The 24,719-nt window shown below is 38.1% G+C and overlaps 1 protein-coding gene across 2 annotated transcripts in view; it reads left to right on the top strand.

The window, feature by feature from the left end:
- Positions 1 to 24,719, top strand: part of GRID2 (glutamate ionotropic receptor delta type subunit 2) — a 730,540-nt gene that overhangs the window by 434,710 nt on the left and 271,111 nt on the right. For both annotated transcript variants that reach the window (XM_086464050.1, XM_086464049.1), the window contains one exon: positions 10,727 to 10,932. In XM_086464050.1, coding sequence (XP_086320176.1) covers positions 10,727 to 10,932 — 206 coding nt within the window. The remainder of the gene's footprint in view (positions 1 to 10,726; positions 10,933 to 24,719) is intronic.

The raw sequence follows: 24,719 nt of genomic DNA, 5'->3' as shown, positions 1-24,719 counted from the left end.
TTATCTAGAATTGTTGAGGGACTAAGATTGTTTCTGGAGAATGAATTTTGTCTTTTTTCTTATTGACTATTATGATGGTGGCAGTAACATTTTAAAACCCTTTTATATTAAAATTTAAGAAATCCCACTTCTCTGTCCAAATTTCTGGCCTAACCTTGTGTGTTTCAACTCAGCATGCTTTTGATATGCAACCATCGCTATTGATTTATGCAATATTTACTGATTCCAGGACTAAGATATATTTGGTTACAGTTTTTTGACCTTCCTTCTAATACTACATATATTTAGCAATGGATTTTTGACACTCTGTTAGATGGTAATTTAATTTTAACTTTTGTAAAGAAAATTAAAAAAACAACCATTAGGGCTATTGAAGGAGATTTGCTCTATGAGGCTAAAGGAGGCATTCCCATAGCAAATGGAGGTTGAAGAAGTAATTGAAGACTTCACTGAAAGGGAAGGGAGGAGATTAGCAGGAGGAAAGAGTTTAGAGGGCATCTGTCTTGCAGAAACCCTCGTGGATCTCCCCTCTTGCTCCTCAGCATACACAGGGGTTTCAGGTTATTTGTGCACCAGGAAAGGATGAAGGCCATGGTGTGAGGTACCTGGTCACATCACTAAAAAGATGTCTGAAGCTCAATCTGTGGGAGGATTTCAGAGAAAGACACAAAATAAAATACAATCTGAAGGAGGGGAGCAGTGACATATGTATTACTGGGGATTCCAGACTAACTAAAGAGGTCTGTGAAACTATGAGGATAAGAGAGTGTTCTTCCCGTCCCTGCCCTAGTAAGGTGATTGTCTTCAAATAAATTGAGCATGATGCTGTAGGAGTACTGTTCTTTAAAGATCCTGGAAAAGAAAGGATTATACGTGGACTGCAAAAGGCTGAGCTGCTTACAGAGAGGCTACATCCTGTGTTGTAAGAGGGGTGGTATTCTGAGATGATGCCCATCTGTATGTATGCGCCCTGCATTCCTAGTACCTTCTTTAAAAAACTATATAGAGTAATTGCATTGACGTTTCCCTGCACACACATTTTCCAGGAAAAAATATGTGATGACCACTGACAAAGATGTGCTTGAAACCATAACATTTTCAAATCATTTAAGTTTTAATGCAAGTTTAATAAAGATTCATAAAAGAATCATGCTCTCTTTAATTGATTGCAAATGCTTATAATTACCTTGAGGCTGTTTTCAGCTGCCTGATGACTATAATATTCTCAAGTCTGTCTCCAGACAGTCTTAAAACTGTTTATTACTCATCTGGCTCTTTGCCAACTTCCCATACTAATTTACTTTACTGTGCCTCAATAAACATATAATTAATTCAAGCTTATTATTGAACTTTTTTTTTTCCATTAGTATTTATTATGTCATCCAGATAAAGAGAGGAACATGTATTTTTCATCTGTGTAACTTTCATGTGCCAATTATATTGCAAGTTAGCAGCTGTTTGTGAGAACTTTCATAACAGCTTGCTTTTGCTGGTTAACATTACCACTGGAAATGGAATATGTATTTTGCTTGACCCTAAAATTATTCAACTTCTGAGATAACAGAACTATTGTATAGAATTTCTCTAGTGGAACAACGGCAATGCTTCTGCTTTTTAACCACATAATAGTTGGGGAAATGCATTCCAGGAGCTGTAAGTGAATATGTGGAAAGGTAAGAAAGGGTTTGTCATTTGCTCATGTTGCTGTCTTTAAGGATAGAATGGATAAAGTATTCAAAGGCTTGGCCTGACAGCATCTGTGTTGTGTTAGGAAGGAAGGAAGACCAAATTTTTTATTATATCTAGAATTTCATTTCTGAGGTCAGAATAAAACTGTACATGTTCTCTTAATAGCTGTGTAACAGGTTATCACTGCAAATGAGGTGCTATCTCAAGGTTTTGTAGGGGTGTGAGATTTCTTTCCTATATGCACAGTCTACAAGCGTCAGAAGTGACTTATTTTAAGAATATTTGAATACCTGAACCTTGTACTCAGCTCCACTATTGCTAAGTATTTACTTAGTATTTTTCAACTCTCAACAAATTGTTTTAATATCTTCACAGAAGTATTAAAATTGAGTTTGTAAACTGATACTTTGGTAGCTAAATAAATGAACAGTTATCAACCAAGGATGCTATTGAACAAAGTATTTTGCATGTTGAATTATACAACCACTGGAAAAAGGGCATGAGCTAGGCATAACAACATCGTAAATGTCATCGTAAACTGAAAAGAAAACTTCTGAGAGTTCTAACCAGTTGAGAAAGAGAGGAAGTGAAGGAACAGAAAAAAACTAGAAAATATTTATTACAGTATTTCTAAATCTTAGTTTATCAGCATTGCTTTTGTAGCTTATGTTTTTTGCAGTACTAGTCCACTTGTAATATATTCCTGTTTGTGTAGTGTAAACTTTTAATCAACTGAAAAAATTATTGAGGAGCAAATTGATGCACAGTCAGAGAACAGTTTGTCTTAAGATTATAACACACCTAGTCATGCTTGTTTTATTACCAGGAGGTCTGCAAGGACAGTCACTTCGCTGTTCCTCACCACCTCCTTGGAAGCACGGTTCCTCATGCTTATGAAAACCAACAGGGAGCAGTAGTGACCTATAGGGAGAGTTGGTGTAGCATGCAGACAGAAGTATAGATTACTTGCTATTAAATAAAGGCATATATCTAGGCAGAGGTATAGAGCTCTGTCGTACAGTTGTATAGGATTTAAGTATAATTTTTCAAGTTTGGCATGATTCTTAGCAGGAGAGTAAATGCTGAAGGTAAATACTACTAGTCTCTAAGCCATTATCGTCTTTGGAGGCACTAGGCAAGAAAAATGTATTTCTTTGCAAGAGGTTGTTTTGCTCAAAGGCAACTCCTAGAAACCTTTTGGAGATCTCTGATGCAAACTGTAGTCAAAAAGAAGTTGAATGAAGAGGTAGAAAGCAGGTTACACAGTCAAAAGTACACGATTATAGAATATATTGCCTTGTCAGCCTCCACGAGTGAGGGGTGATCGCAATCTGACTCCCTTCCTACTTTTGAGCAACTAAGGTAGCAGCTGATACTCTTAGGGATAAGTTCCAGCTTCAATTTTATTTATCTTTTTTATCCTTTCCTTTTTTTCCTCTTTCTTTCCAGTTAAAAAACTGAGACACTTGAAGGAAAAATCTTGTGTCACTCACCAGTAAGGCTGGAAACAAGTCTTGCAGGATTTGAAAACTGCAGAAGTTAATATCTCTCCCACAACATTGATTCAGCTACTTGAGACTATCTATATTGATTTTTTTTAATATATATTTAAAGGGTAATCTCTAATAATTGATGCATGGCATGAAACAAAAAATAGCTAATGTAAATGATATTTGGATGGTCCTTTAAAATAAGGATTACATAGACATTTCAGTAGTGCCACAATAGTTCATATCAAACAAAAAAAAATTGAAGTTTCTTGTTTTTGTTAGAAGTGATTATTGAAATGGAAACATCTTCAAAAAAGAAAAAAGTATATTAAGTGTATTTTTCTTCCTTTTTTTTTTTTCAACCGGATGATATTAAGAAATTTGAGAAAATGTGTTGTCTTTTTTTTTTTTTGGATGTGTGAAATGTCAGAAAATTGCAAGCAAGGGAGGGGAAAAGTCATTTTTAACCATTTACAAATTTTCAGTTTCCCTCAAGAAATATCATCCCCACTTGTTAGCTTCCAGAAATTTTTATAATATAAATGAGATTTCATATGTAATTAAACATTTGAGCTTCAATTTACTTATCATGGGTTTGAACTACTACTATATTCTCTGAAGCTGGATCATCCAGCTGAAATAGTTCAGGTGACTGCTCCCTCTCAGTTCCCAGATGCTAATATGAAAGAACTATGTATATTATAATTTTTTGTTTGTTTTACTTCGCAGGTTCACTGAATTACATGTAAACTGAGGGAGTCCCACTGCTGCGAAAGTAGGATGAAGGACTGTTATTGAATCAACATGCTAAATTGTTGTTTTCCTCGGTCTAGATCTTAACCATATTAATAAATATCAGCACATGAAGAGGAATGTGAACACTTTGCTCAAGGCTTTAAGCAGAGCAATGGCACCATCAGAGTCCAGCTGGAGCTGCACATCTCCCTTGTGTACAGTGCATTTCCATAATTAATAGTTGCTGTCATGTTAGCCATCATTGTGTAAGGAAGAATCACTGTGCTAGACTTGCAAAGCTTTCTTGATAAGAATTTGAACAGTGCCATTTGTTATACAATGGCTTTTCTCATCAACTGTACAAATAAAGTGGTCTTTTGAATAAATCAGCCAGTGAATATTTATGACAGGTGCATTCACCTTTGCTGCCACAGCTGAATCAGTTGGTATTTATCATCTGGGTACTGTAAGGAAAATGTTCTCAGATCTAAAATAGTATCAGAGGGAGGATGAGCTAATGACTGTAAACCACTTTTGAGATAACCAAAGGGCTGAGTGAGCACCTTGTAATTTAGATGGAATACAATGATAGAGGTGGATGGATTAATTCATTACCGTTGGTGAATAGTGCCATCTTTCTCTTCCCCTGGTCTTAGGGGAAGTTCTTTTAGAAACTTGCATCTGCTTCTAACTCGTAGGTTTCACATTTTTTAATAAGGGTATAATAAGGTACTTAGCATGTGAGTTGTTCATTTCATATTTGCTGCTCATTTTGTACAGCCTATGAAATCTTCACTGTAGATACACGCTGTTTTTCCTATATGAGATGTCTGAACCCCAGCATATTTTGTTCTAGGGTGTCCTGATCATTAGACTTTCCCCAAGATGGATTTAGGGGACTTGTTGCCTCTGAAATTATTCCTCTACATAGAAACAGAGTTGGCAAAGGAAAGTTATGTAGAGCCAGAGAGAACAAAGAAGTGAAAGGAACATCTGATCCAGTGATAAAAAACCCTTGTGGAGGGACCATGTTTTATTTCTTTATGTATTAAGATCAGGTCATGGAAGTCAGGAATCTTCTTGTTCCACGTTTATCACATACACCTCAATGAAAAGAAAGCAAAGACATGATTTCTCCTGTAATGTGATGCTGAGGAAAGCTGTGGATTTAAAATCCTGCTGATCTCCTGATTCCCTCTCACTTAGTTGTGCATTTGTTCTGCCATGCAACTGCTGAGCTTTCCATTAAATGGTGCTACTGTTTGTGTTAAGTGAGGTCTGAGTGTTTTGTTGGGTTTATCATTTAAGGAGATTTAGGTATAGAACCTGCAGTCTGTGAAGGATGCTTAGCTCTGCTCTGAGCATGCTCTGCAACAGCATTTAAAATACTTACCTGTTTTTTGTGGTTTCCCCAGTATCAAAAACGTGCTTCCACTCAATGTGACTTGCACTTAATTTCCTAAGTTCTTTCTTAGGTCAGGTCTGTGACAACTGACACAGTAATGACACCTGAATTCAGATCTCAGCTTGAGTAGTGTTATGTTGAGTACCTGCATTTGAATATATCAGTCAGGTCTTCAGAGTTTAGGAGGCCATGGGCCTTGTGCTCACCCGTGCAGGATGCTCTGCACATGCACCTCAGCAGTGGCTGCAGCCAGTCTGGCGTGTCCAGCATTGGACTTCCTGTGCACCAGCAGCACAGAGCATAAGACCTATAAACCTCTGCCTTGTGGTGGCACAGTTGTGTATGGGTAGTCAGGGATGGTCATTGCCAATAGAGTCCGTGATAAAATTTTGCTTGCCTTGCTCTTTGTGTATTAGACTTTCCAAGCCAACTTCACAGTCCCTTAAATCAGCCACTGTTTTGGTTAAAAAGAAAATGTTTGGTAATGTTTCTTTTAAATTTCGGGCCTGGTTTAACCCTATACCTGATGCTGAGTATCTGACTGAGAATGGTAGTATGTTCTTGTGCATGCATGTGTAGAATGGAAGTGATGGCTGTACAGCAAAAAATCAGAAAATGTAATCCTAACTAATAGTTGAGAGAAGAGGTAGCAACTTTGGCTCTAGCATTGGTCTGTCTCTATGTGGTAAGTTTGGTTTTCATCAGTAAGGACGATTATTAATACTGGTGATAACGGGGAGCTCTTCTGCATTTCTGGAAATTACTGTGACTCATCTGATTTAAATAGAAAATAGAAATGCGTCTTCTGGCTGGGCAACAGGTTGGCTAGCAAATTTAGGGCGAGAAACACCTGTGTTCCAGACGTGAACAGTCCTGTCTCTCCGCAGCAGAGCCATCTGTGCCACAGGTTGCTTGCCAAATATTTCTGCAGAAGGAGTTTATCTATTAGAAAGATGATTCCACAGTGCAGTGTGGATATGTGCCACTTTCAGACAATCCACGCAGGAAAGATAATGCTGCCCATTCAGTGGCAGCATCTGTTCTTTGGCATACGCTTTGAATATGATCATTGCTAGTGACTTACTACTGAAATATTGGAAGCACCATCATGATTTAAATAGCAGGCTGTTTTTATGTGTTCTCTGCTCTTTCATGGCAGCAGGTAAGCAACACCAATACCTCCGTTCTTCTACTGAGTATGCTGAGGTATAAGCAAAGTCTGTATTTATTTCCTGTCCACAGCTTTGTGTTGTATCAATGCCAAAGGCAGAAGCAGTAGTTTCATGAATCCTGGTTTAGTATCTTTTCCATTAGAATGGTGCTGTTTTCCTAAAAGTGTATCACACAGATACAATACTATTGCCATGGTCACCTAATAAATGTAGAATTGTAGAGTAATACCGGACCTCTATCCCTGTTGTCCCTTAATTTGGTGAAGATTCAATATAATCATTTCATTGTTCATACTTGCAGATATTTGTGGCAAAGCCATTTGATCTCATAATCTGGCTTCTGGGACAACGCAGATCATACAGAATATCAACCAGTAACTCCAGTGTGCTTATAAATTCAGGTCAGAAACAGGTTCTTGTTTTGAAAGGACAAATAAAACTTTGGTGGTTCCTGCTTACCCTGTTCCGGTGTTGGAGAAGAATATATGTATTTATGTGATAGAATTTAAATTTTTAAAAAGGCTTTCATAGCCTAAGTAACTTTTTCCCCTGCCATTTTGATAGTGCATCTAGATCCCATCTACATGTGTTCTTTACGCTTCAATAATTTTTACTTCAACTAGTCTGTTTTATCCAGTTTTTATTCTTTTTTCTGGATATCGAGTAACTCTCAGAGAGTGGGTGAGACTCAGGAACTTTAGAACGAAATGGTTAAATCGGAAAAAAGTTATTTCATCATTTGCATAAAACTAGGCATATTTGTAGCAGTTCAAATAATCTTCTTGTTTCTTAAATTGGTATTTAAAGTGCCAAAAAAAATTCTAACATCTCTGATTAGGTTGAATTTAATTTTTCTGATTTAGATATTAAATAGAAGATGTAATTAGTATCTGATTCTCCTATGGAACTTTATTTTTAGGTTAAGCATGTATTTTATTCATGTTTAAACTATTCTTCAAGTGTTTAGTAATACTGGTATTTCAGCCGTGTCTGAAGAATGAGGTTGCAGTGCTGAATGCCTAAAATAGCCTGAACGCCTAAAATACAATTTCTTTCCAGTTCATGGTATTTTAGAGCTCTAGACAAGAGACCCAACTTGCTGATTGTGACAGTTGGACTTCCAAGACTAAACTTGTTGAATTATTTTTGTGGACGGGTTGGTTATAAGCTATTACATGGCTATTTCTTTATGATTTGACATATCTTGGTAATCTGGTGCCAGAGGAGGATGGCTATCTGTAATATTCTTTAGTTAGTACGTCTCTGCTGGGGAGGCAGGCAGAGTGTTTTCTCTGCCATGGAGACTGAACTTTGTTTTCCTTATGCTACTGTTTGTGGACAAAAATAAGCAGATCAAGATGTGAATGTCTAAGCCTCAGATCTTCTTGATAGGTCTACTGGACTTCTGTGAAACCCAGAACTTCAGATGACTTATTTTGCCATAACCTGAAGTCAAATGCCAGGATCACCTGTGTTTCTCAGAACCTTTAAACTTTGGAGTATGTTGGGCCTCCCCAAATGTATAGCTCAGTAGAAAGAGTATTCACCAGGCTTGGAAAAGAGGAAAGCTTGACTTTAGTTTTGGTACAGTTTTTCCAGCTAAGTCTGCATAAAGATTTCTAGCTCAAGTATTTCCAGCTTTTCCCTGAAGGCCCATCAGGTCTGGGTGCTGAAATATTCCTGCTATTCTCAGCTTTGGGCTCAGTAGCATTCATCTGCTGTGGTCACTAGCCACACCTTAGTTGCATTGTTCTTATACTTTCACTGTCATAGTTCTGATATTAAATCTACATGTGACATGTCCGTAATGTTCTGAAGGGTGTGTCACAGAGGCTTCTCTGTCATGTTGCTGACACTTTGCCAGGGGGTGGGGAGGAGTCACATAATTCTCCCCCTGCATCCCAGACCTCTGGCCACATTTGCCTCAAGTTTGCAGGACTGCACACAGCTGAGTGCTGGTAGCACCGCTGTCTTCGCAGTTAGCGGAGGGTGCTGGGGTCTAGGCAGTTTTGGGGAACAATTTTAGAAGACTTTCTTTTCTCAAAAGAAGTGATTTTCATTATTTTCTTTGGTCTTAAAATGGACTTCAGTTCTTCTGAAAGCTGTCACCTGTCAGTATACCCCCATGAGAATGTAGCTACACCAATCCTGATAAAGTAAACAGTAACTTGCTCCAATATTCTCTGTGGTTTGTCTTGGGGTTACACTGAGCTGTTACCACAACGTACCAGCACGGTGTCACTTGTATCTCCTGCAAGTGCCAGCCAAGAGCCCTTTCCTGGTAGAGTTTATGGCTGTTTATGCAGCATCCCTTCTAGGGCTTAGTCTGTCATACTCAGGCATCCCTCTAGTCTGCTTTCAGTCTGATTTCCAGCCTTTTGCTGTCTTCTCACTTCACATGCAAACTATGTCTACAGTGCTTCCAGTAGTATGAACAGTTTTCAGATTCTTCATCCCATATTTATTCGTCCCATGTCAGAATTAAATATAGCCTTCCCCCTTCCCCCATATAAGAATAACAAGGATTAGGGGAAGGTGATAGGGGATGGTGAAAGATCTGATAGTAGCCAAGCAGTTGTGAAAAGCTAATTGGAAGCTTTCTTAAATATGAGAAGTTTCATGAAGAAAGACACACGACCAGCCTGTGGCCTCAGCTCTGACCATTCACCTGGAAAATACGCGATCGAGACAAGGAACTGAAAGACATCAGGGATGTAGGAGGCAAGCAGAGCAGGAACTGCAGTTCCCCCAGGGATGGGATTGAACACCACGCACCTGGGAGATACCAGATTTGGTGTTCTAATGGAAGAAAAAAAATGTCTTTTTGATGGATTTTAACCACAAATGCCCTATTAAACCTAAGGAACCTTTGTTTTCAAACAAAAGTTTCTTCAGAAATTCCTTTTTTATGTTGGATTACTGTTTTTCTTTTCTTTTTTTTTTTTTTTAATTTTATTTTTCCATAACTAGTGCCTGTGTCAGACAGTGCCTGTTTTGGTTTTAAAGCTGCATCTTGTTCCTCTAAATGAGATCAGATGAGGGTGCAGGAGGCTGGCATGCCAGCAGGGAAGGAAAGATGTATTGCTGAATATCCTCTGGGAGGGAGCAGGCCTGAGTGACTGATGGGGAGGGAGTTCACATCAGGGAACCAGTGACTTAGCTCCAGAAAAAAAGATTGAGAAAGGGGCAGACTCATTGAGGCTGGAGGGATTTTCCTGAGGTCCAGGAGACCCTGCTCTGACTTATGAAGTCATTGAATTATTTTAAATTAAAAGATTAAAGTTTGAGGGTTTAGATAAAGCTGTTCAAAAGAGCAAGAAAGGAAAAAAAAGAAAACCACACAAGCTTTTTGCTTGATCTTGTGAAATTCGCCACTGGAAAAGGCCTTTCAAAAGGTTAGACTAGCTTTTGAGGTAGCATCACGATGTGAGAATACCCAGCCATTTCAGTTTGGGAGACATTAGAGATGTTACAAGCTAGGTGGTGAACACAGCATTTTGCTGATCAGTTCTTCTTTAAAAACGACTTGGAGAGGAAGGATTTACTCAGAGTGAGGCAGAAAGCTCTACTAGATCAATTTGCTATGGAAGAACTTGTTAAATTCAGCCAGCAGCAATGGTATCAGATGAGAGCAGGCAGTACCATTGCAATGGCATGTCTGGCTTTTGTTTTGTTTTTGAAGGAATTAAATAGCTGTTCAATTTAGAACAACATTAAATCTTTTTGATGAGTGAACAGCCCAAGCTTCACTTGGATGCATTAAGCTGCATAGTTTCAGTGGATAATAGTTTCATTTTGCGGGACTCAGAATTCTATCTTCTTCCAACTTTTCTCCCCCTTGGTCACCCTCCGGCAACCCTCACTCGAAGGAAGCCCTGTGTGTTACAGTCATCATAGCTTCACTGTTCTTTAAGGCTTTTAGCATGAAAGTCCTTTAAGAAAAATAAGGAATAAGTGTGTGACTGAATGACTAAATTGCTAGAAATATTTGTAGGGTTGTTTTCTAGTGGGTCTTCTGGACATTAGCTGATGTGTGGCAATTCTTTCTTCTTTTTTAGTACTTTAAGAAGTGCTGTGAGCATAGCTTAGGAAGAGCTCCAGTAAATATTAAGTGAAAGCCCACAGGGGTCTACCTGACACTGAAAAAACGCCTCTGTGAGATGAATTGAACAGTTACTTGTGTCTTTTTTTCCCACTTACCAATTAACATCGTGTTTGGCTTTTGATTTTCCCAGATATCCGTGGAATACAAGAGTTTTTGGACAAAGTATCTCAACAGGGAATGGATGTAGCATTGCAGAAAGTAGAAAACAACATCAATAAAATGATCACGGGGCTCTTTGCCACTATGCGAATAGAAGAACTGAACCGCTACCGGGATACTCTGAGACGGGCTATTCTTATAATGAACCCCTCGACAGCCAAATCATTCATATCAGAGGTATGTTCTTATCATTGATAACTTGTTTTGTTGACCAAGACTGCAGCAGTTTGTCAAAAGATTCAGATTATTTGACTTCATAAAAATAAACCAAAAAAAAACCCTAAAAATTTTAACATAGTCTTTTTGAAGATCATGCAACTGTGTTTTTTCGTGCTTGTAAATGTGCATACGGAACAGTATAACTACATTCTTCATGAGCAAATCTTTTAGGAAATATGCAGAAGACTCGGCTCTCAGGCTTCTGCTTTAAGCTTATGGATACTGCATTGCTATTTCCTTGCTCATTGTGTCCCTCACTAAAAAAAATCTTTACAACTGAAAATGTTATTATTATTTAGATGTAGAATATGTATTTGTAGACAAAATTGATTGGCATTTCTTGATTGGCATTTCATTTTTTGTATAAAATAATTTTCAATAATGATCTGTTGTATACCACTGACTAGTAATAAGGTAATGGAATTTATGAAGGATTGGATGTGAATGAAGGATTTAAGACAATAGGCTAAAGTTATGCTTATATATTTAAACAAAAACTGCAAGCAATATGGACAGAATTTGCAAAAAGCTCTTGAGGATTTAGAGACAGAAGACTTGCATATCGCATTCGACTATGACTTGTCTAATTATTTAAATCAGTGTCATGGTCTTCTTACATAGCACTGTGCTGTTTCAAATGCAGGGTTTTTACACCTCTTCATCATCAGCCAATGGTTAAACATATATTTGTTTTCTGTTCCATCGAACTATGTTTTCCCTCTGCTATAATTTCTCTTTGGGTCTATTTGTAACTTGCATTACTCTTCTTTTATACTCTCCTATTACCTAGGTCTTCAGGAATTTAGGCTTAAAAACTGACTCTGCATATGTAGTCTCAAGTGAACACCTTTAGGAACATTAGTTAGAGGGCTTTTTTGTTTCTTTTTGTCTTTTTTTTTTGGCTAGGCTTTCTGCTGTCCTCATTAAACACTGAAGCTTGCTAATTCTGAGTAATGAGTTTACTGCTCTATCTAAAAGTCTGCAGTGCCTTATAAGATGTAAACAATTTGTGAGCGTGTTTTAGATTGTTCTGCACTGTTTTCGTCACCCAAGTCACAAATGTTTTATTTTTCGGTAAGTGGCACTGTAAGATGTTTCACGTTTCAGCTTGAAAGCAGCAGGCTTCAGGGCTCTGACTAAAATAACTCAGTGAAACAAAACTATATTGTTCCTAAAGAGAAACACTCTTTTCTAAAAAAAAAAAATAAAATACGCTTTATCACTTATTTTTACACACTCATGCATAGTAACAAAGTTATTGTCATCTTTTGAAGTTGCCGTGTACATGTTGACAGCAAAGCAAGCAGTTTATTTTAGAGTTCTCCCTTAGGCATTGGCTACTCAAAACACAAAAATAACCCTAAAAGCCCAACTAAACCTAACCCACAATCCCCCTCCTCCCAAGAAAAATCCAAAACCAACAAAAAAGAAACCCCAACAGCAAAAAACTCCCAATGTTTCTCCTTTTCTGGAGACTATGGCCATTTCTGGTAGTCTTACAGTCTTCTTTTGTGCATGGGGTTCAAACAGAGAGTCTCACATCAGGCGCTACATTACAGATTTTGCCAGCATAACAGCATTTATTTGGAGTATGGTGTGAGATCTGTAAAACTGACAGCAGGAGCCTCTCAATAGGAAGAGTTACTCAAATAGAAGTATGATTACTATTGTACCTTCTTTGTGTTGGTGGTGGGGAATGAACTACACAAGAATTGTGCTCCAACACTCAGTGTCTGAGCAAGGAGAATTTTGCGGGATAGCTTTGCCAATGGATGTTAAAAACTTATTTTCCCATTGAACCAGCGGCTATACTGTATGGGCAACCAAGTTATAAAGCCTATGGAAATCCAGTGGGTTAAGGTGTTCCTGAACAATTTAAGGGTGGACATGCTTGTTCCAAAGACTATGCCTTGTGCATGATAAGTTTAACTTGGAATTCAGTTTAACCTAGTGGAGTTAGCAGGTAAAACTTACAAAGTCAATAATAAAGAAAAAAAACCTATGTCTGTAGACAAGCCCTTGGGATTTTTATGGCTTTTCTGTCCAGGAGATGCTTTTGGCTGCCTAGTTGGATTCAGCTGTCAGCCTCTGTCCCCAGACCTCACATAGTCTCTGCTGCTTGGTCCCTTCTTAGATGACTGATTTGGCTGAACCCCCTCATTGTTTAGCTGAGAAGAGGGTTCATTCACTCTGCAACAGCTGTAGTAAGCATGGGCTTGATTACTATGCAAGTAACAACTTTTCCAGAGTAAATAGTCAGACACTGGTCTGTGTAAATAGGCGGTCTGTAAATTGGAGATTCCTTCTGGTAGAATTTATCTTTGTTTTGACTTTGAAATTCTTACTTTTAAGTAAGAATATCCTGGCTTTGAATTTTCTTCTTTATTTTTTAAAGCAGTATTCTTCTTTTTGTTAGATCCCTTCTTTCTCTCCAGCTTTTGTATCTCTAGAGCTTGCAGAGATGAGAACTATACTTGGATACTCAGGAAAATGGAGATTAAGATTTAAATACACTTTTCTGGCTATAGAGATAAAACCCCACCTTCTCTTTAACCACTATGTATTAATTGACCCTCTGTGGGGCATGGAAAGACAGGAAGACTTGGGGGCAGGTTAGCAGAAGGTCTCTCCTTACTGGCTAGAGGATTAAAGTTAGGTGAGAGGGAGGGGCCAGCCAAATTCTCTAATGTCTTTCATTGCTTTGAGCTGGGGATGGAGATGCAGAAGGGAAAAAATTCTGCTGAAATAATGTCATTCAGTGGGGCTAAGGAGTGCGGAGGTATGGAGCCAGCAGAGACTGGGATCTCTCCCCAGATCAGTTTGCAGCAGCATCTGGGAAAATCGTTTTCTGGGGATATACTGATGACTTGTTCAGATTTTTTCAGTAGGGTGAGGACTTTCTGTGCCTTCAAATAATCAGCCAGGACCCACAGGTGAAGCAAAATATTCCCACTGAAACGTTTGCAATTGCTGAAAAGTACCTCAGAACCAACTATCTTGCACAAAAATTGCTATGCTATCTGACAGCACTGGTAACTGATGTGAACTGTGTGCCACTAATGTGCCTTTTATTTTGGGGTGGGTTTTTTTGCACGTGTTCTTCTGATCTGCGATGAACTCCTAGGATGTAAAAAGCCATATAAGGGAAAAGGTAAAGTAATAGGATGTCCTTGGCAGCTCAGCATGAGAGCAAAAGGCAAGTGTCAAGTGGCAGAAAACAAAAATAGAAAACAGAGGGAAAAAGAAATCACCTGGTGCTGTAGCAGAAGAGCAGGAACTCTTTGGGTCACAAAAGTCTTTATCACCATGTCAGCTTTGGCAGAAGACATTTCAAAACAACAGTAGGAAAGGCTTAGGAAAGGGAAGAGAGAAACCACCCCTGTGTTGAGCCCACCTTGCAACGCAAGGACTTCTAAACCCAAGTGTGAGAAGGCTGGGTAGGAGGAACAGGCTGGGAAGCTCAGGTTGCAATGGAGGTTCTGGGGATAACGAAGCAATGTTGGGAAGCAAGACTTTAAAAAGCAAGCCAGGTGTCCTCGATGGGGCCAAAATGCTGTCAGTACCTCTGCTTACAACTTTATTTCTGTTTAGCTAAGGAAACTACCTTATCAGCTGTGTGCAGAAACATGAATGTGTTCTGTGCAAAGGCTCCAGGAGCTGATAACAAGACTACAAGGGAGGGATGATGCAGCTGATTGGGTTTTTTAGATATAGAGGAAAATTATATCGATTAGCAGAAGATTTGACACATTGAAAATCTAGTAAGCCATGGGTGAAAAAGCCCTAGCATCAGCCAGGGATTTTCCTGGACTTCTGACAGGCAAGCACTGGAAGGCCTTGGTCTAGGAGCTGAGACTGCCAACTCCAGCTGTGTGTTCTTCCCCTTGACACAGAGGGATTGCCACCCCAGCAGCAGACTTGGCAGATGTGACAGTATACCTTGCTGCCCCTTGCTAGATCACTTCTCTTGGTTCTGTTGCAGGGGTAGTGACGTCTTACAGAAAGAGGTGAGAACACTTTTTGACTGCAACAGCGAGATTCAGCAGTTTATCTAGCAAAAATTTTGGAGCATTGCAATGTGTATCAGCCACAAAGGTGTTGTGAGTGCTTGACAATTTCAAGCGATCAATGCAGTGAGCGTTGTCAGTTCCCAGAGTGGAGAGAGTAGTGCTCTTCAGCTCACTGTGCAGTATATGTTTTGTGTAATGAAAAATATTAACTACTTATTAATCCAAAGGCTCTGTTCTGCAACAAACTTGAAGCTACTGACCTCCATAATATTAGGACTTCAAGCACATGAGTGATTAGACTAGAGATATTGGAAATGTTTACTGTTAAACATCTATTTAAAGTTAAGCTCACATGCTCACATGGAACTGGGTTATAATTATTTTAAAAGCGTATTCAACACTAAATCTAAAAGTTGTAGCTAATTCCTGTATCTTGACCTGTGTGCACGCGGACGTGTTTATATGTGCTGTTTTATTTGTCTATATTAATTTTCAAAGAAAATTAAAATTATGTAGCTTTTAGGCATTAGTACAATCTACTACACATGATTTTTTCAAATTAAAATTAATTTTTTTTTGTACCCCAGGCTGATGTGGGACAGTACTAAAGTACTAAAATAAGATAACCTTTGATGAAGAGAAACTATACTACTACTTTCATGAATAAAAGAACTCTTTATAAATGAAATGTTAGACAGGGAAAATAGAACAAAGCATATAAATGAAGTACTGAAGAGTTTTTGCCATGTAGTGGGCAAGTGAAAAAGAAAGAGGAAAGTGAATGTTTAAGAAGCAAATGTAATTTTAAAATGCCTTATGTTGTTGAACCTTCACCTTCACCATGTTTTTTCTTATGGTTACTGTGAATAGAGTGAGAAGTATCTTTTATTCTGTGAAATGATATTATTCCTGGTGGCAAGTGTCCTGGTTTTTATTATATTTGATTATTATTCCTCTGTTTAAAATAATAGATCATTTTAAACTTAATTATTTAAAAAAAAAACCAATTTTTTCATATAGTGACATAGTTATTTTTTTACCAGATTTCAGCTTTAGATCTGATCATGCAGCAAATCACAAATTGTTTAGATCTAAAGACAGGGATTTGCTTTATTGTTACATAGTACTCTATACAGGCATATTTCTTTAAACAACTTACTTGCTGTAAATTAGGAAAGTTTATTCAACTACTTCTGCACAAGGTTTATTCATCCCTTGTGTGTCCAAAGATCATGGCAGCTGTCTTTTTTCAAAAAGCTGTGCTCATTGGGTTTTACATGTATCCTAGGGAATGTTATGACAACATCTAGCTGTTTTGTTCCTCTCTTTATTAATAAAGAAAATTCTCTTGTCTTTAGTCAAAAGCATGGTATACAGACGTGAGGTGAAGTGAATGTAGCTGAAAACAGGAGTTAAGAATCTGGTGCACCTGGGTGCTACTTCCACTGAAACCTGTGGCAAAAATTCTGTAGTTTCCAGTGGGAGCAGATGGCAGTGGGTTCAGGTATGGACAGATAACATACATAGCAGGGAGAAATGGAAGACTCCAGGTAGATATCAAGTCCACGTAATTAGCTCTGGAGAAGACATTATTAACTAATGTGATGCCCATGCTATGTGTGACTTTTGAACGTGTTACCGAATCACACTTCATTACTTCTTCCCTTGATAAAAAGTAAGAGTAGTGCCTGCATACCTGTGTATAGTGCATAAGAGCTAAACAGTAACGTACATCCACACAAGTTTTCTGCAAAAGTAAAAGCATGGTCATTTACCCTCTAAAACCCATCCTGGGTTTTATGTTTTTAAATGAACTCCACTGCCTGAAGAGTTTCTTCTTGTCAGGGCAACATGGAGGTTGGACAAAAAAGGATTTATCAGTTGAATTCGGCAGGGATGAACTGAACCAGTGATGGACTGGAAAAACATCCACAGGTCTCATGGGAAGCCTGTTAGATTTCCCATTAGGCTGAGGGGTGGCTTCGTGGTTTGTCACATTTGTATATACACATCATCATTTTCTGAGCACTGCTGAATGTAGTAGTAGCTGGTAGCTACTTGATGCTAATAATAATGAAAAAGGTAATTTTTCCATTATGCAGATATGAAGGATCATTTCCTTCAGAGATTTTCAGTCTTCTCTTTGTGAAAGTTTATTCATGATCTCTGTGAATTTTAAAACAATCCTATTTGCATAAAATACAAATCTGAAGTCTCTAAAGGCAACAGTTGTTCAAGCAGTTCTCTTTTAGGTGGTAGTGATGAAGGTGAAGGATCACCAGCAGCCATATGAACTTGCCCACTGCCATTTTCGTCTTCTTTTCCAATTGTTTTATTATAAGTGTATATTTTGGTTATATTGGAACTTATCTAGGAGAGATTTTCTTCAGAGGCTAAAATCGGATCTTGCACTGTCAGTGACTGTTTGCTCCTCTATCTTATAAGCTGAATGCTCTATTTAAGGTCATCTGTCTCACCAACCTTTTTTTTTTGAAGTGTTTGCACTTTTTAGACATGCAGTCTCCTGTAGAGCACACTTGCCTTTTTTGAATCCGTTCTCTACGTTATAGCTTGTGGTGGAATAAATCCTACTCAGCATATTCCACTGTATTTCGTTGTCATTAGTGACGATGTAATGAAATATATCTTTATTTATTTATTTATTTCTCCAGCATTAAACACAGAATTTATAGCTGCAAACTGAGCTAGAGGCTTAAAGCATTTTTTACTTCATAGGATCTTCCAAATCTCTAGTAAAGGGATGTTCAGAATGCTGAACAAGTTGAAAGTTTCATCCTTTAAATGTAGAAGGAGTCTCTTTGACATTTTTTAACCTGCAAGAAAGGAAGCAGGGGTCTTGGAGGATTCTAGGTTTTATCTTTCAGTAAAAATCTGCGAAAGTTCTTGGATTTACCATTTAGTCCAACTCCTTGACTTTTTTTGCTCTTGCAGCCTTGAATATAGGTCATCCAGCTGATGGCTGAATGATTGGATGTGAAAATTCCTGTTATTTTCCTATTCTTGATGAACGGAGTGATGTTTTTTATATATAGATTTTTATATGCACGTGCTTACCATAGGGTACAAGTTCAAAGGTAAAACATTTTACTTAAAGAAAAATGAAAGAGGAAAGTAAGTTTCACCAGTGGAATAAGGAATTTGTACCATATGTGTCTTTACCGTGACTGTAACCTAAAACAATCCTTTCTGTTTCCATATTTTCAGAAAAGTATCAGGAGGAGAGTGAAATTCAGGTTCACAATGTAGTGTTGAGGTTCTTGGGGCAGAATGCAGTGCTCGCTGTAGGTAAGGTGGTTCATTTTAGTATCTTAAAAGAAGACAGAACATCATGGGTAATCTATCCCAACACAGAGGGTCTAAATCTTGAAGAACAAGAGCTGGTGGCCACCTGCAGGTCCTTTGCACTGGTACAAATTTTAGAACTTAGAGCTGTACCTTGCGGTTCCTGAAAAGTAAGGTTGCCTCTCAGTAGGCTGGAGCTCAGCTGGCACTTTTGGCTCATCTTGCAATCAGCTGCGCCTCATATGCTTGTCATGTGAAAAGTGAGGCAAAAGTCTGCCTGATGTTACAATCTGGTGGTACCAAAATACCCTGAGGATTGTACCATGGTTGGGTATGCTTTTACATCCTTTACCGTGGTGTTGGTGGTGTAAGGAGACCCTCATTGAAGTTTGTGTCCAAAGCCAATATGAACTGGAGCATTTGTGTGTTGTGCAATATAAGAAATTCACAGCATATCTCTGCATTTTTCTTCCTTATGGATTGTCTTTATTTTGGCTTTATGGCGTATAGTGACGTGACATTTATTATAGATGGATGTTCACACAATGCTGGTTTCTAGCCTATGCCATAGGGTAGAACAATTGAAAGATGTGAACCAGGTCTGCCTCTCTGGTGTCAACAGCAAAAGCTCTTATAGAAACAAAACTTATTTTGTTAATAAATTGTCTGTACATTCATTATATAGATGTATGTGTGACAAAATGCATGACTATAATTGCTCTGTGTCTTAGTAGCAGTACAAATATTTACACTATCAGAATTTTTGTAGCTGTACAATAAAATTCTTCATCCTAGAGTATAATAAAACAAGAAAAATAGCCTGCTGTATGTAAGCTTTGACCAGCATTCCTGATTTGAACCTACTGTCTTCAAATTTTGGAACTACTTAATGAACTTTTAAATCTCCTCTTCTATCCTTAATTCTTTTTCTACCCCAATCTGTAACTTGGAATGCAGATTCATGAGTCTAAGTACAACTTCAGTTTCATTACAATTTCATAAGTAATTTTTAACAAATGTTTATGAAAAATATAGTTAAACTGCTAGTGTATGTATTTGAGAGAAAAGAGGAGGAGCTTTAGTGATTAAGTACTGAGTAGAAGATGTATTATGTACTTTCTGAGAATCTCATGTTTTCTGTTGTGCAGGCAACTCTTTGGTTATGCTTTTCTATAAATTTCTTTCTGTTACTCTACACGGCTTTTAATGACTCAGTCATCAACATTCCTTTCTTTGGGATCTTGCTGGGTATGCTGTTTTCTGGACTAAAACAAATAACTGGGGGGCTGACCTCCCATGATCTTTAAAGATGTAATAATTCTTTTCTTCTTCTATTTGTGTTGGCTATTTTTGTCCTGCTTTCTTAAATTGCTATCATAGTTAATTATATTCTCCTGTTGTTATACCAGTGATTTTAATTGGATCTGATGGTCTTGGTTACTGCTTATCCTTCCTCCCCACTTTTTAAAGCTTCACTATAAACACCTCTGTTGTGTTCCTCTTGAGAGACAAATGTCTTCCCATAGAGACCAAATTGCTTCCACCAGCCGAACAGAATAAATAAAAAAGATAGAAAACACATTAACGAAACAAAGCAATTATAAACACATTGGTAGAGACAGTCAGTGTATTAAAGTACGTATTTCCTACAGAACTGAGGGTGGCTGATTCATGTAGGTGTTATAAAAAGCCCACTCTGAACATCTGCAAAATTAATATGCAATTGACTGCCACAGGATGAGTGTCTTTTTGAGATAAAGTGACAGCTAGAGAGGATTAGCTGAAAGTGGAGATAAGATCTGACAAAACTATCTCTGATCCGATTCTTCCTCCAAAGTTATCTTAAATTGTTTTGTCCATCTATTAAACTAAAATGAGAAGAACTGTCATTATTTCTTCTATTTTAAAAACATTCCCTGTGGCACTGATGAAGCTATCTCATTTGTTTGCTCTAAAGATAGAAGTTTATACCTTACCACCCCTTTCATAGTGTTTGCTCAGAGTTTGCTTATGAAACCTAGCTGGGCAGGGTATCCCATCTTTTTCTCCTTTTTTCAGCATGCGTGTTGTAGTTTTATTTTGGCTACAATATTTTTGCCACATGTTTCAGTAATCGTTGTGTCAATTTAAATTATTTCTTTTAAAATTTCATCACCGAATTGGATAATTATGGGCAAATAGATTAACAGCAAGTTAATAAAAATGCTTAGTACACTATTAGAAACAATTGCTATAATGATGGGTACCTCAAGATTCAGCTTGCTTTTGTGGACGCTTCGTAATCAGCAATGGTATTTATGAAGACTGTAAGATAATTTATTCTATTTTGTAAGTACTTAGCATACAATGGATGAATTTATGGTCTCCACAGACTGTAAGGAGTTGTGGTCATCTGATAACAAACGCTGATTTTAGCTTTAGGCAATATTAGTTTTTCAATTCCCCATATAATTTTTCCCTGGTTAGGATTTGTATTATTTAGCTTATTTATAAATGGTTTCAAAAGATTTGGGTTTTTTCTGTCCTGGATGCTCTCATTTCAAATGGAAAATTAATTAATGGTTGTGTTTCATCTCACACTTTCAATAAATGAAAGTAACAGCTGCTTCTGCTGATTGTGAGAATAGATGTAAAAAGTACCACTTTGATTTTGTAAAAACATGTTATCTACTGGTTTCGTAGGTCATCCACACTAAGGGCCCTATCGTTTAATAAGAGCTCTATCTTTTAATAAGAGCCCTATGCTGCTTTGGAGCGTTCACCCATTTTATCTCTACTTACAAGTGACTAGGCAGTCAGCGTTACTAAAGCTGTCAATAAATCCAAATTTTGTAGTGGAAAAAACCTTGCTCACTAAAACACTCATTACATGAGTACTAAAGTGTGTGTTAGGCTCATCTGCTTTTGGGATGTTGGTAACATGAAGCCTTTCAGGACCAGATTCTGGCTAGAAAATTTGTCCTCTGATGAATGCAAATAACCATAGTAATATGAAAAAGTAGCTAGTTCATCACCTGGTATTACCTCTTCAGGATCCTCTAGGACAAAACTTGCCATGAAGTCTCTGAGTGCCATTCTTTGGGATTTAAACTGCATCCTTTTTGCTTCTGGCATGTTCAGTGGTGACCCGTCAGTTAGCTCTGGCACTAGCTGTGATACTTGATAAAAAATGAACATGAATATTGAGGAGGTTGTCAATGTGGGGTTGGACTAGGTGATTGTTAAAGGTCCCTTCCAACCCAAACTGTTCTACGATTCTATAATTTTTTGAAACAAAGTCTGAAAAGTCATACCATACTCCAGACCATTAGGGCCTCTTGAAACACAATCTCTAGAACCGCATGAGATTTGCTGGGGAAGGGAATCAACATTTATCTTGAGAGATAAATATTTTTATTTTACAGAAGTTCCTGTATTTCAGAGCAAATAGAAAATGAGAAGCAGTAGGAGTTTGTGCTGACAGCACAAATTAATTTGAGAAGCAGTGGCTGGACGTGGAAAACACAAGGAGAAAGAAAAAGAGGAAAGGGAAATTTGCAAGGCGATACTATTGGCCTGCTGTGTTAAAAGAGAAAAGAAGTCTCTTTTGTTTGGTCTTTTGTGCTTTATCTGGCTTCTGAGCCAGCATCACTGAGCAGTTAGACACAAATTCAGAAGAGATTAAATGAAGAGATAGATTTTTGTTAACTTTCTTCAGGAATTCTGTAAATGTACCCTGAAAGAGTGGTTCAAGGTATGTGTTTAGCCTGTGCCCAGGGCTAAACTGTACCAGTTGCTCTATCACCCAGTGACCCCTCAGGAGCTCCCCTTCCTCAATAAACTGTCCCCCTTTATAATGACTGTGACATTATAGGATGGGCTACACCTGTAGCTCACTCAGGTCAGCTGCCCTGGCTGACTTGAAACTGCTAGTGGCCTGCCTGGCATGGCTGGGCTGTGATTCTGTCCCAGCTAAACCAGGACGCTTGCATAAGACGTTCATTTAGTTATAAAGGCACCAGAGCAGGGGCTTGTTTTAGCTCCTCAGGTAGTTGGCGACAGGCCACAAGAAGGCCTTCAGGCAGTGCCGATTTGCCTTAGCTTAGGGAAGTAGACTGATTCTTATCATGTGATTGGGGATTTCTCTGTGGGATTATAATGGAAAAAAAATCCCACAAGTTACATATGTTACCACTTTTGCATTGAACAAGAAGTGAGATGTGCTGAGGGGGAAGCAGGGGAAGGAAAAAGGGAATGGGAAGCAGATGACTCAAGCTTTCTCCAGTTTCAATCAACCGATGATGAAAGCAGCTTCCTACAAGCTCTAATTTAAACAGACACTTGAAAAAATTACATGCCTGGTATTTTGTGGTGCTCTGAGGAATGAAAGCTTTTCATGTGTGATCTCCTTAAAACAGAGTTCATGTTCGAATTGCCTGGATGCGTATAAACAGAGAGAGATAATGTGTCCAGAGAGCCCTTGCACTTTTCAGAGATAGATATGTTTTTCATAAATAAACACTGTAGACTGAAATTTTCCTTTCTCAGGAGAGTGGGGCTGTTGGGTTTACAGAATTTCTGCTTCATGGAGAACCCTACAGCTGGAGCCTATGGCATCTCCAGCATCCCCAGGTGACAACATAGTAGAGACATAACTCGTGGAAGCCTCAGCAAAGAGAAGAGCATGCAAAATTTGCTCATCAGCTGGTTCAAATGTACACTTAAAATTTGTAAATTACACCACACTTCATATCCCCTGTTAATTCTCTGGTGCATCTTGATGGTAGCAATGTAAGTGTGGATCTGATTTGCACTTTTGATTTTTTTTTTTTTTTTTTAATTTTAACAAGTTTGCCTTAATTTTAGGAAGTAGAAATTAATAATTATAAAATAAAACCATGTTTTATTTATAGGCTGTTTCACATATATTTGTCTAGCACATAAGCCAAAAAATGTGCTTGTAGTGCAGAAATCATGCCAGGAGTACACTGCTGTTGGAATCAATATTTAAGGAATAAAGCCTGTGTTTTCTGTTCTGTAAATTAGTTAAATGTTGGAAAAGCTTCATTGAGTTTAAGAGCTCAGATCCTGTCTGAAGCAGGCTAAGAAGTTTTTTCCATCAAAAAATCTTAAGTTTCCTATGGTCTGTGGTTCTAAGATAGTTGAGCAAACTACCCGAGAGCCTGGGCTCTGAAATCTCTTTCACAGAATTTCAAAACTCTTGGCTTTCATTCTAAGCTGGAATAAAACCAGAATTTCAAATAGCTACATTCTCTGCAGAGTTACGTGACCTTTTTCATGCTACTCTTCTCCTGACTAGCTTTTAAACTTACTACTTCCAAGCCGGGTGCTTTACCTTTCAGCCTGGCGTATTACGGTCATGGGTCTTTCATTACAGCGAGAACGTTACTGTTGTTGCTGTTAAGGCATCCATATTAGGGCATTTAAGTATCCGTATTGCCGACTGCTAAGTTTGGACTGAAAGTACTTTTTCACCATCCATTTCATCAATCTTCATTTTAATCTTGTTTAGATAGCGGCTGCCAGCCTGATATTACTGAGGCTCCTAATTAGGCTTGCAACAGTGAATCCAAGCAGGCTGTCAAACCAGTGTTCAAAGAGGACGCAGAGAGCTAAGCGCTATCGTCAAGCTACTTGTCGGACTTATGCAGGCTAAAGTGCAGCTGGATCCACCACATGCACATTGAACAAGAGAAGAGGCAGAATGGGGTGAGAGATCCCATAATGTACTGCCACTTTCCCATCCCAGCTGTCTGATCACACCTGAAGTGTGTGAAAAAACAAACCCCTCAGCCTATATTCCCTGCCTTTGCCATTGCCCACGGAGATGAACCGTGGGAAACTTGGTGAGCTACATCAAAGACTGCTGACAAATCCAAAAATCAGTGCCATCATCTGAGTTCTGTCCATTGTCAGAGGGAAATAATCAACTGAAGAAAGAAACATGAAAGTGCCTGTTTAGGCCTGGGATCTAAAGGTAAACTGATAGGTAGAAGGAAGGACATTAACATATGATTTTTTACAGCTATTTTGCCACAAGTAACCTTACGTATATGTAGGTATATGTACTAATAGTACAGAATTTCAGCAAAAGAACTAGTAATGAAATATAGGGTCAGTTCTGATAACTTACAGATGCTTTTATTTGTGCTAAATATTTTTTCTATTCTGGAGATCTGAAAGATAAGTTTGATTTTCAGAAAGTAGTCTTAAGAATATATGAAATTAACTGAATTTTTATTTTAATCCAAAATTAAGGCTTAACTCACATTGTCATTTCTGTTCGCTATCCTTGTTATATCAAGCAGCCAAATCAGAGGTTTTACAGTATATTGTCTGTCTCTCGGTTCAGTGATGTTCCCCGAGGTATAACTGTTAGTGTTTGCTCAAGGAATTTTTTATTACACTTGTACAATACTACAAAGATGCAAA

Source organism: Leptosomus discolor, chromosome 4, assembly GCF_034619465.1.
Source record: "Leptosomus discolor isolate bLepDis1 chromosome 4, bLepDis1.hap2, whole genome shotgun sequence".
NCBI lineage: Eukaryota > Metazoa > Chordata > Aves > Leptosomiformes > Leptosomidae > Leptosomus > Leptosomus discolor.
Note: the sequence above shows the minus strand (reverse complement) of the source record. Positions and strands in the feature narration are given on the sequence as shown.